The sequence below is a fragment of the Pagrus pagrus genome, assembly GCF_965226575.1.
Source record: "Pagrus pagrus genome assembly, chromosome: 12".
NCBI lineage: Eukaryota > Metazoa > Chordata > Actinopteri > Spariformes > Sparidae > Pagrus > Pagrus pagrus.
The window spans coordinates 26938910-26952012 of record NC_140196.1 but is presented as its reverse complement, the minus strand read 5'-3'; the positions used below and the strand labels follow the sequence as shown (position 1 = coordinate 26952012).

General features: G+C 38.3%; 1 protein-coding gene across 1 annotated transcript; it reads left to right on the top strand.

Moving 5' to 3' along the window:
- Positions 1-5404: 5404 nt before the first annotated feature.
- prg4a (proteoglycan 4a) lies at positions 5405-12774 on the top strand (the record flags this gene model as incomplete). Its single annotated transcript, XM_084368706.1, has 14 exons — positions 5405-5489; positions 6349-6465; positions 7290-7403; positions 7560-7619; positions 7727-7789; positions 8386-8481; positions 8568-8792; positions 8965-9072; positions 9374-9460; positions 9676-9815; positions 10355-10514; positions 11131-11229; positions 12274-12402; positions 12548-12774. The coding sequence occupies 14 exons, from the start codon at positions 5405-5407 to the stop codon at positions 12742-12744; spliced, it is 1680 nt and encodes a 559-aa protein (XP_084224832.1). The 3' UTR covers positions 12745-12774.
- Between the last annotated feature and the right edge of the window lie 329 nt (positions 12775-13103).

Here is a 13103-nt window from a genome sequence, read left to right as displayed (position 1 = left end):
CGTGGGCCATAGCAATAAAAGGATCCCTCACCATTGTATTTTGTTCTAACTTGATTAAAAGGATCTTAAAATTAGATTTAAGATTTTAAAATTGATGTACTGTGGCTCTCTTTTCTAGACCTCCTCAACACATGTGCAGCTGAGTTTTGAAGTAACTGAAGTTGAGTAATATTCTTTTAAGGGAGACCAGAAAGTGGAGCATTACAATAGTCAATTCTGCAAGTAATGAAAGCATGCATTCATCAAAAAATCTGAATCAAAGATAACGCCTAGGTTTTTAACTTGTTGAGAGGGATTTAATGCCGGTGCTTGCTGTTTCACATTGAGTTTTGTTCTCTGGGCTTCAGTACCAATGACCAAGACTTCAGTTTCTGAATGAACTGTATAAAATTCTATAAATTACGGTTAAAAAAGGGAATCTATTGGTCCTGAGTCATTGGGAGACACAGCAATGTGCAGCTCGCCATGAGAATTTAAGTTGATGAGTTTTCCAAGCATGTAAAGATTAATATGTAGGGCCTAAAATTGAACCCTGAGGAACACCACAATTCATTTTAAAGCTCTAAGATGAACATGCATTTATACTCACAACAAACCCTCCATCAGTAAGATAGAATTTAAAACAGTCCAAAACCTATCAGACGTCTGCCTTAAAGAATGGAGTGATCTACTGTGACAAAGGTTGCAGTTTATTCACTGATATTGAAGGTTTCCTCAGATCCATGTTGGACCTTAGGTCTTTTATCACCTTGACGAGTGTGGTATGATTAGTCTGAAAACTGGATTGGGTCTTCATAAAATCATTTAACTGATTAAAAACAGCCTTCTCTAAAATTTTACTTGAAAACGACAAATTGGATACTGGTCTGTTGCTGTAGAAGTGAAGCGTCTAAATTGTTTCACTTCAGAAGAGGTTAAACTATGGCAGTTTTCAGAGCCATATAGGAAAAACACCTATCTGAAGTTATAGTGTTCAATATTGATTAAATCTTCATTCAAAATGCTATAAACTGTTTTAAAAAGGGATGTGAGCATGGAATCTAAAAAGCAAGGTGCAGATTTGAATCTAACATATAATAATAGCAAAAATAATAATAGCAATAAACCAATAATATGGGCAAACATAAAGCTTTAACTTTAAGCTCATTAACATTTACCACCTCTTTGTGTTACTTTTGTGACATTAGTTAACTAGATTTGCACATAGTAGACCATCACACCATTTTCATCCCAATATTGTACCATTGTATTAAATGTAATGCTTGTATGTTTCATTGTATGTGGGCATGTCAGGCGCTCCAGATGGTCTGGAGAGATTTATGAACTGATCTCCAAATGTTGAGAAAGGATGGGATGTTTAGAAGTGTTTTGTTTTCTTCAAAATAAACAAAAACTAATAGACATAGTTTTGAAACAGAAAAAGTAGTGCAAGATTTAGCTTGAAACAAACAAGCAAGGCTTGCTCGTAGCTGCATCTCAATCCACAAAAATCCCGAATTTCACTTCACTTCACAAACAACTCTGAGTGAAAATCCTCTGCCCCAGGTATGATTCCTGACTGAAATTATAGAACTACGTAGATCAGACACGTTATAAAAACCATATCAAACAATGATCTCACATTTTCCAAATGTTGAGAAAGGATGGGATGTTTAGAAGTGTTTTGTTTTCTTCAAAATAAACAAAAACTAATAGACATAGTTTTGAAACAGAAAAAATAGTGCAAGATTTAGCTAGAAACAAACAAGCAAGGCTTGCTCGTAGCTGCATCTCAATCCACAAAAATCCCGAATTTCACTTCACTTCACAAACAAATCTGAGTGAAAATCCTCTGCCCCAGGTATGATTCCTGACTGAAATTATAGAACTACGTAGATCAGACACGTTATAAAAACCATATCAAACAATGATCTCACATTTTCCTATAATTTGAATTCAGTTCATGTGACCACAAACTAAGGGTAAACAAAAAGATAACAGTCTTTATCCACCAGGAAAATAAACTCCATGAAATTGGCTTCAGCTATGAAGCTGAAATAAAGAGTGGGAACAAGTTAGAACAATGAGTGGAAGATACCGGGAGGATGAGGTAATGTAGACAGACACCGGTCAGCAGCCCACAGTCTAATCAGACTCATTACCACTGTCATATGAAGACAGTCGGAGCAGAAACACTATATATATATAATCACATAGTCCGGACGAATGACTCTCTATTCTTCTTTCAGTGATGTTTTGTTGCCAGACACTCTTTAAATACATGTTTCATAATGTCTGTCTGGCCTCCTGTTTCTCAACACCTACTATGTGTGAGAAATGTGTGTGCCAGCGTGCATCCCACAGTCTGTACATGGTCACAGAGTGGGGTGCTAATAAAGTTTTATTAGCCGCTTTAATCTGACCATCTGACCAATCACAATACCTAGCAGTGACCACACCCCTCCCTGAGGGCTCATTAGAGGGCTGCCTGTTAAAATAGCAGAGCACTCTCACATACAGTCAGTGAGCGTAGCAGGTGAATGGGAACAGAGTGGGTGTGTTGATGTGTTTGTGCCTGCTGCACTGACTCATTCACATTGTATTATCTCTCCTGCAGATGGCCTGTAAGAGTGCCAACAAGCTCGTTTATAACAGACATCAAACTGACTTTACTCGAATGCTTCCATCAAATTACTGTCTTATGAAAGTCAGAATTTTAACGTGATTAAAGCATCTTTCACTTTATGGTGGTAGTAGTTTGAGTAAGTGTTTATAAGAGGTGCCTGATATGGTAAAGAAAAAATGGTAACGCCTTCTTTTAAGGTCCTTGTAATAAGTGTTAATAGGCAATAAGCCACTTATTAGACCTTATAAGATCTTAAGAGTTACATTTATTACTGCTTTATGATACACCTATAACTACTTACTAAAATGTGTTAACATGGTGTTGGTAAACCAGGTACATGTATATTGTTCATTCACTCATTCACATTTCGCAAACATTATGTGGTGCCTATAGTTAACTACAGGATTTATTAACTTTAGTAGTAAGGCACTGTCCCCACTTTAGATCTGGTACCTGCAAAAAAGCATAAACTGTTACTAAGTACATAGTTAACTGATAACTAATGCACAAAAGAGTATTTTTAATATTAATGAGGCACTTAAAGAGTTTAGTAAAGGCTTCAAAATTTTATTTTATTTTATTTCAGACACAGGTCCATATCACAAATCATACAATATAGATAGTACAAAAAAATAAAAGAAAGTACAAAAACTACAAGAAAAGTAATGACATAAAAGGAAATAATATTTATAACGAACATGATATAATTATAAACAGTGAGGATTTAAATAACATTGTTAATCAGTCTGTAAACTATTTTCTAATAAGCAGTTATAAGTATTTTATAAAGCAATAATAGATGTGTTAATTATCATTAATATATTATTATATATTATATAATATTATATATTATTATATCCAGTGCTCCTGGGCCCAGGTAGTAACATCCCTTTTTACAGTCATGTGTTTCACAAAGTGGTGATGCTCGTCCCATCCTTGTTTGAGGCCAGCGGAGCCTTTTGAAGATGCCCTACCCAATCATGTTACTATCACCTGTTGCCGGTAACCTGTTTACCTGTGGAACGTTCCAAACAGATGATTTTGAGCAACTGACTCATCTCAACGACAGCTCAGCAAACTCTACCATCTGATGAAAACTGGAAGATGTTGTTTAGAGCTCTGGGAAAAGGTAGTAAGACTTTTTTTTTTAATTAATGTGATTTTTATGATACATACTCATACATATTGAACTCCATCAATGTTCTGTTTCTTTAATAGCCCATAGTATATCCAGTTAGCATTACTAGAGCTTATTTTATGTTGCCAGTGTTTTGTTGTTTGACTCTGTATGGTCATTGCCTGATGTTGCTCCTGTGTTCACAAATGATAGATGCTCTTTAAATAATGTTTCTGCACTTTGCAATATTTGGAAGTAAAATATCTTTCTTCATTATCCAGCCTCTTCTTAGATGTCTGTCCTGATCTTTGCTAGTCTTGCTATAGTAAGAGATAAATACATTCACAATTAAGTGTATGCAGTCTATCCACATCACCACATCAGGTAAAGCCTCACCAGACTGACCCCTCTCATTCATTTTCTCTCTTTGGCTGTTTGGCTCCCACCACATGTAGACACTTTTTATGACCCGTGGACCGAACCGAACCACCGCAAAATGGCCAAAACCACATGACATCAGCTCAGCTGGCTCTCTGTATTTTCTTTAGGTGACTTACCTAAAGGTAGTTCCAAGTTCATAATGTTGCTTTTACAGTACAATAAGACACTAGTCCCATTTCCCTAACATAACAAACATATATTGAAAAATATAATTTAAAAAATATATTTTAAAACACTGATGGAGTCCATTATTTTTTGACAAGACATAATGACACAATATGTCATTTTGCCCCAAGATTATATTACAAAATATAATGAATGTCCATTGTGATAATACATTGGTCATATGTAATATGTCTTTAAATACATCAGTATATATTACGAATGTATTATTAAAAATGGATATTCATTTAAAATAATATGACTTAATAATACATTTTGAAAACACATGGCAATATTTTTTTTAAATATATGAGAAACAGCAATTATAGGTCTATTGCAAGCACACTTTTAAATATATTTTTCAATAGAAATGAAGATGACACTGATTTTAAACAGAATTCTGTGACAACTGCATATCAGTGTAAAATGAATCAATTGACACAAATAATGGAAAAAACAGAATGTTGATATATTAGATTTAAATATATAGGAAATATATTTCTGTTTCATAAAGGTTGTTCCCAGATGTTGAGAGAGTTTTGTTGATTTGCACTTAACAAATAAAATGTAAAATATTATTACTATAATTATATTATTATTATAACATTCTTAAAAGATGAGGAGACCAGACCACGTTGCACTTATATAAAAATGCTATTAAAGTAACTGGAGAAATTTGTAATTAGCTACTTTCTATGGCTGGTTCTGACTGTGTAGGAGTTCATTTACCGTCAGTGTAGGAAGTTTAAATAGGCCTACGTCTTGGTGGTTTTTAATTAGTCTGTGGGTGTAGTGTGTGTGTGTGTGTGTGTGGTTGTGTGTGTGTGTGTGTGTGTGTGTGTGTGTGAGAGAGAGAGATGCTAATTAAAAGTGTCCTGTCGCATATATAAGACCAACAGACGGACAGGCTGAACAAAGACAAGGAGAGGTGACAAACTGAGAAGGTAACTCCTGACTCTCTCACTCTCCTTCCATCACTGAAGCGGTGTCTCTCTCTCTCTCTCTCTCTGTCTCACACTCTCTTTGTCTGTCACTCGTCGTTCAGCACAGATTCCATTCAGTCAGAGTGTGTGATGACGATGATGATGAGGATGATGATGAAAATGTCACCGTGGTTTCTGTTTGTTGGCCTTGCTGTGAGCTACACCGTTGCTGCTGGACCAGGTACTGTACACACTGACATGTATTTAACCTTTAATATCTATAGTATTGTATGGTGTCTAAATTATACACATGTTGTGTTAGATGTTATAATGTCTTATAATGCACATATACCTTAGAATGTTTAATAATGCATGTGTAATAATGTTGTATTATAACAGATTCCTCAGATATGTTAGATGATCTGGTAATGTTTTATAGTCAGGTCATTGTAATGTGTGTTAGTTAATAGATAATGAGTTTCTTATATGTCCTCAGTCTTATAAGATGCTTATTAACATTTTTTTGTGTTAATACGACAAAAGTGTTAATAGCATCATAAACACATTTATCGTTAGATTGTAAGACTTTGATAAGCACTTATAAGGAAGTGTTATTAACATAAAAAATTGTAATAAGCATCTAATAAGGACTTATAGGGGCTTAATCACCTAATAACTAACTAAATAAAACACCTTAATATAAAACATAGCCAATATGGTTAATCACCTCTTATGATATATAAAATGTCTACCAGCGCAGTTGTGGTATCATCTAATGTCTAAAAATTGACCCACGATATCTTGTCATGTGTCACACTAATAAAACCTTGCAATCAAAAATCATAATGCAGATATAATACCTTATAATGCCAAACAACATCCCTAGTATGCCTTGTTATCTGGAAACACACATACACACTGAACACACCTTAGAATGTCAAACAGGAGCTATGGTTACATCTAATGTTAAATACAGCACCCACAATAGCTTGGGAGGTCTTGATAACATCGTACAATAATGTTATTATGACTGTATATAATACAATTATGTCTCATGAATTAAAATGAAAAGACTGGTGATATGTGTCGTCTCTCTTCAGGCAGCTGTGTGGGTCGTTGTGGTGAGGTTTTCGCCAGAGGCCAGCAGTGTACCTGTGACTTCAGCTGCCTGCAACATAATGAGTGCTGCCAAGACTTTCAGGCTGTTTGCAGCAACGGTAAGACTCTCATGATAAGACACATACAAACAGACAGAGAACATTAGGCCACATTTGACATTTAAAGAATTTTAGCCTTTAAATCAGCTTGTTTTAGCCTGAGTGTAACTTTTTAGCCTCTTTTAGCTTATTGTTTCATATTTTCAAATGGTTTTAGCCTTTTCATTAGCCTGTTGTTTTAGATTTAATGTAACTTTTCAGCCTCATTTAGCTCATTGTTTTGTTTGTTTTTTTGGACCATTTCAGCCTTTTAGCCAGCATCTTTTAGCCTGAGTGACTTTTTAGCCTCTTTTAGCCAATTGTTTTGTTTTTTCAATGCATTTTAGCCTTTTAATGGGCTTGTTTTAGCATAGCCTATATGCAACTTTTTAGCCTCTTTTTTGTTTTAAATGAAACTCTTTAATATTGTTTTAACTTGTGGTTTCACTTTTTACAGACATTTTTAGATTGCCGGTTTAATGTCAGATTTTGGTTCGGTTCGGTTTCACTCCTTTCATCAACTGGGTTTCCAGAATCAGCTGTTAGTGAAACATCTCTGATAATCCTGCTCCACACAACTGCCCCCTGCTTTAAAAAGTAGACAGGATAAAGTTAGCTGTTAGCTAATGACTCCAGATGAATGCAAATGTTGCTTTATGTCTGCTGGATTTTGAAAGACAATTATTTGCTAACACATTAGTCATTGTATTTTATAAAGCAATGTCAGGGCTGTTATTCTGCCCCCTTCTGGCCCAAATGGACTAAAGCAGTTTTAACCATCAGAATGTTTGGACCAGTTAAAAGCATCATGTTCTCTGTTCTGTTTGTCCGGCTCTTGTTCTCAGCTCCGTCCTGCCAGGGTCGCTGCGGTGAGACATTCAGGCGTGGTCAGCTTTGTGAGTGTGATCCACAGTGCATCAACTACAACACCTGTTGTCGTGACTACCAACATCACTGCGGTAAGGGCCACAACCATAACTATTACAACACAACTATACATAGCAACACATACACAAAGTGGAGTCTGAAAACATCTAACAAAACTTGAGTATGCACAAAATATCCTGATCTGAATATGTGACCAGTGTTTTTTCCACCTTTCTCTCTGTCCACAGATGCCAGTGTGTCACTTTCACACCCCAGGACTCTCCATCCTCTGAGGGCTGCAGCTTCAGGTTAGCAGCCATTGATAACAATTAACTCTAACTTAACGATAAGAGGTGTGTTTCAAAGTCTTCATAAACCTCATATCTTTCTCTTTTTTTCATTATTTTCCCCTCAGGAAATCGTAAATCAAAAAAGAACAAGAAAAAGTCCAACAGTGAGAGCGAGGAGTGGTACACAGGTAGATGTTCTAATTCTGATTTTCTTATTAATTCATGAAACAAAAAACTTTGGTTCTTTTTTTAGATTGTTGAATCATTGCCAAGTTTGATGGAGAAATTTACATTGTCACATAAAGTGGGTGCTGCATTACCCAATATGTGGCCCTGTTTGATATAGGGGCCCCACAATATCATAATAATTAACATTTGTTTGAAGGCCTTAAAGTAATATTTTGATACAGTGTATTTTTAATACCAGGCAGGTGGTGGGGGAAGTTGATGAAGCCACAGCTATTAGATTTGATCTTTATACCTGAAAATTGCCCATGCAGGCCAACTCCCTGTTGTTATTTTACCAATCAATCCAACATTCACAATGTGTGCCAGTCTGCTTATGTATTTATTTTTTTTATATAACAACACCTTTACTTTTCTAGTCTACTGGTCGCCTGCTCATAAAAACACTTTAAATACAGTGTTGAAGCACTGGGAACACAATTCTTTGGATTGTACCAAACCTACAAAACATAACTCTGTCAATGTGTCAGTTTCTGTATAATCTATTGTTATGATGCTGTTTTATTTTGTTAACTTGAATTCACGTATTGTTATGTAGCAAAGGGTCTAGGTGCATCACACCCCCTCCACCCACTGACTAGCAGCTTCTCTGGCCCCATTGCTCCAGCTGTACCAACCACTCCCCGACAACATGGTTTGGAATATAACTTTATTCCTTAATTTTACATTCAATTTTTACTGAAACAACATCATAGCTTGAAACCGTCTTCCTCCCTTTAGGTGCGAGTAACTTCCCTGTTGGTCTGCTGCCAGTGTCCAGCGCTGCCTCTCATGGTGGAGCTCCAGAAGCACCGGCACCTGGTTACTCTCTGCCCAGCAACAGTGCTCCCTCTCGGGGCAGCAGTGCCTCTGTCCCTCACTCTGGTCCTGGAGGTGCTGGCAGAAATCTTAATGTCAACCTGGTGCTGTCACCTGGGGGGATGGCTCCATCTGGACCAGGTCAAGGTTAATTAAACATAGATTATTTCAAATTCATTTTGAATTTCTTGAATTCGATTGGGCAAAGTTTAGCCCTAACCCTCACAATTTGTTTTGAAAATGAGATTTTTGTGAAAAAATTTTTTTTTAATAGAAAAATATTAAACATCACAGGTTAAAAATATGTTTTTGTTCCCAGGTCCCGTGCCTGCAGGCTCCAGGCCCAGTACTCTGCAGGACGTAGCCCAGGGACTGGGTCTCTCTGTGGTGGAATCAGGTCCTGAGGGACCGGGGACAGGTGGGACAGGTAGGACAAGTGTTCCTGTGGATGTGTGTTTGTGAGGTAACACAAACACACAGGGACATAAATCTGTTCACAGACACATTGTGGGATCTCCAGTTCCTTACGGACACAATGCAAGTCCCTATGACATAAATCATTAAATGACCTGGTTTAAGGTTAGGCTAAGGTTATGTTTAGATGTTGGCAGTAGTGCATTATGGTTATGGTTATGGTTGTGGTTAAGGTAACTATCCAGGAAATAAATGTAAGTCAAGGCAACTTCCCCAAAAGTGATGGAAGCATAACTGTGTGTGTGTCCGTGCAGGATTCTTGGCTGATGTCAGCCTTTGCAGTGAGTCTCCCATCAATGGACTGACAGCTCTCATCAATGGGACCATGCTGATATTCAAAGGTCAGTATCAGTGTGTGTGGTTTTCAACAGTCACGTCCAGTTGCCTTATGAATAAATGTTGTATTGTTTGTACTTGTATTAGTGTGTGTAATGACTCAGGGATAAAAAGTATTGTGTTGATCTAATCTGTATGTGTGCAATCTTTGTGTGATCACCCGTATTTATAGTAATGTAGTGTGATTCTCTGAGGTCGCTGTGTGTCCTGTGTGTTTCAGGGGAGCTGTTCTGGTCAGTGGACCCGGTCAGTCGCTCAGTTGGCCATCCACAGAGTATCACAGACACTCTGGGTGTGCCCTCTCCCATCGACACAGTCTTCACACGCTGCAACTGTCTTGGAAACACCTACATCATCAAGGTACAACAGTTATTATAGCCCGTCTTTACAGCTGCTGTCTCCTGCTGTCCACTGCAAACATGTCACTGTATTCCTTTATATGCCTGCTAAACGTCTAAAGTGGATCTTGCACTGTGAGTTGAATCCTACAGCTGGTACCGCTGGTGTTTCTATAACTACTGACACTACTACAGCTGCTGTGTTATACTGCTCCTAGATTATAAGTTCTACTGCTTTTACTCCATAAAAACAACAAACAGCCCAGGTTCAGCTCCAGGCTCCGGTCCAGAACAGTGAGGTGCTGGAGAGTTCAAATCTGGTGATGATGTAAAGCTTGTAAAGATGATTGACTTCAAACTCATTTTCAAAGTTTTGAACTCTGGTTGCTGTAAGGCTTCCATCAGAATAAAACATCTATATTTGTTAGATGCATCTGAATACAGTTTGTTTATGCCAAGGTCTGTTACAGTGACAGTGGCAATATGAACACAGCAAAGGAAAATCACTTTCACATAGAAGATCAGTGCAGTGATCATTCGTCCTGTTTGTGCTCGCTCCAGGGAGACCAGTACTGGCGTCTTGATGGCAACATGGTGATGGAGCCGGGCTACCCCAAACCTCTGGCCTCTGGGTTCCCAGGTCTGACAGGAAGCATCGATGCTGCACTGGCGGTACCAGCCACCAGGAGCAGCCCAGAGACTGCCTACTTCTTTAAAAACGGTGAGAAACACAGGAAGACACAAAGAAACTGATCAACAGGGAGGGACTCACAATGAGCTGCTGAATCCCAACAACAGCTGGGGTGGCATTGGTGGGATACATGAAAAAGTAATAGTCCCTCACATTAAAGGGACAGTTCACCTCAAAATCAAAAATACATATTTTTCCTTTTACCTGTAAGTTGTCTAGTTTTGGAGATATTGGTGTTAGAGATGTCTCCTACTATCCTATATAATCAAACTAGATGCCACTCAGCTTGTGGTGCCCCCACCCCCCCCCAAAAAAAAAAGAAAAGAAAAGAAAAACTCTTGTCAATGAGCAGATGCTTGCTTCTTTCTGCTAGATAAATAGGGTAAGTAACGTTACAGCTCAGCTGAGGAGGATGCCAGAAAATAGTACTGATATGAAACTGCTTGCAGCAAGGTTTGTTTGTTGTACTGGTCTGATCCCAGTGTGAATGTATGGAGCTGGACTGATATCAAGCAAGCAGCTGTCATCTCTCTCCAGGTATGTAAATGAACAAGAAGAACTCAGAGACAGACTGATATACATTGTGTCTTGGTAACACTGTTTTGAGTCTATGGACATGACCCTGCTCTCTCTCTTTGTCCTCTAGGAGACATCATGCAGAGGTTCACCTTCCCATCAGACGGAACTCCATCCTGCAGCGAGACACCAACAAGTTCCCCTCAGATGCGTTTTAATCGCCAGGCTAGTGAGTATCCTGACAAAGCGTTTCCCTCCAAAAGTTGGACTGTTCCTTTAAAAGCAGGATATTGGTTAAGACAAAAAAAAATCAGCCAAAGTCACAGCATGTGGGCATGGTTTCATCAACAAGCTGAGAACATCAGCTACAAAGAGGCACAAACCCACCATAAGAGCCTGGTCCTCACCGTGAACCAACCACTTCTGAGTGTTATTATAATCAACTCATTTTATTTTTCTTATTGGGCAGTTAAAACCTTTATTACATTAATTAAATACCTACGGTATCAAATTCTTCCTTTCATCACTTCTTAATGTATTTCAAAGATATAATACGTAACATTTCTGCATTAAAGGAGCACTCTGTAGTTTTGTTGAAGAAATGTTAATGAGCAGAGAAAGATCTTTATAGGCTGATTTTTTCAAACTAAATAATCAAACTCTCTTTGTTTTCATGACTGAATAAACTGAATAAACAAACTGACCTTTTCTATACGCACAATCTGGAGAGAACTCAAGGGATTGGCACTAAACAGCTGTAGCCTTAAGAAAACCACTTATCAGAGAGGCTGATCAGAAAAAAATACTTCAGTTTGCTAGGGAGCATAAAGATCTCTACATTCCTAGGTAGAGAAAAAGAGAGGCATCCCAGAGCAGCTGACGGTACTGCCAAGCAACAGTAAACTTTCTAGCCCTTTATTTTAAATTGAAAGTGTCATCCAGACTGCACCACATTCAGCTCTGCACTTCCTGTGGTCCTCAGCAACAAACCTGTCAGGTGTGAAGTAGATCGGATGGACAGTTCTCCAGATATATGAATAACATACAGGCACACAGAGATTATTGGGTTATAGTTGGAAGTACATTCATTTGGCCACCTGTTGCTAGAACTTCCAGGATAGTCAGAGGGTGAGGAAGGAAGATGGCAAATGCGACTGAACATAAAAACGTTAATACATTAACTCGTCTACTACTTATGAGTTTTGTTTTGTTTTGAATGAGAGGCAGAAATTACACTGTGCGTTCACATGCTGTTTTTATTTTTTATATCCAGAAGTTCTTCTCAGTGGAGAGATCAACCTCAAAGTGTCTCTGAAGGGATTCCCCACCCCGGTCACCTCTGCTCTGTCCATGCCCAGCCCTCAGAGGAGCGACCGATACGAGCACTACGTCTTCTCTGGACGTAAGAGCCACCAGAGTGCATCAACACCATGTTGCCTCTGAACCAAATATACACTGTATTTGTCTTGTGTGTAGTGTCCCATGATGTTTGATGCTGATTTGTTTAAGTCTGTCTGAGCTGAAATAATATTTTGTCTTCTCTGCAGCTCTCTTCTTCAGAATCCAGATTTCAGGTAACCTACCAACGCTGGCCAAGCCTGACACATCTGCAGCCTTCGCACCCCTACCCATCCTCAGCCCTGCTGCCCTGGAAGCTAGTGCTGCCAACATGGCGGCTCAGAATGCTAACCCCCCACAGCCTGCCCCAGCCAACTCCATCACAGTGTGGCTGCGCTGTCCATAGGAACATCCTGAAGAAAGAACAGAAAGAGGCTCTTCTGGTATTTTCTGCATTTCTAGTCAGTAAATATACCTACTGAACAAAGAGTGGCAATTTACTGTTTATTCTAATACATTTGAATTCTTCTTCAAATGTCATCTAAATGCCAGCACAGAAAAATCATCCCAGAGAAAATTTATTGTTTCTTGATATTCTAATTGATTTATTGTTCACTGGTTGTTTCAGCACTACAGTGATTGTGTCCCACTCTACATCCTGTTTCCCTTTTCATTAAATTAAATATGGAAGTAAGATACAAAGAAAATGCTCCATCATAGTACTGCTCCTTTAAAGTCCTATTGCAGCCATCTTAAGTGTTATGA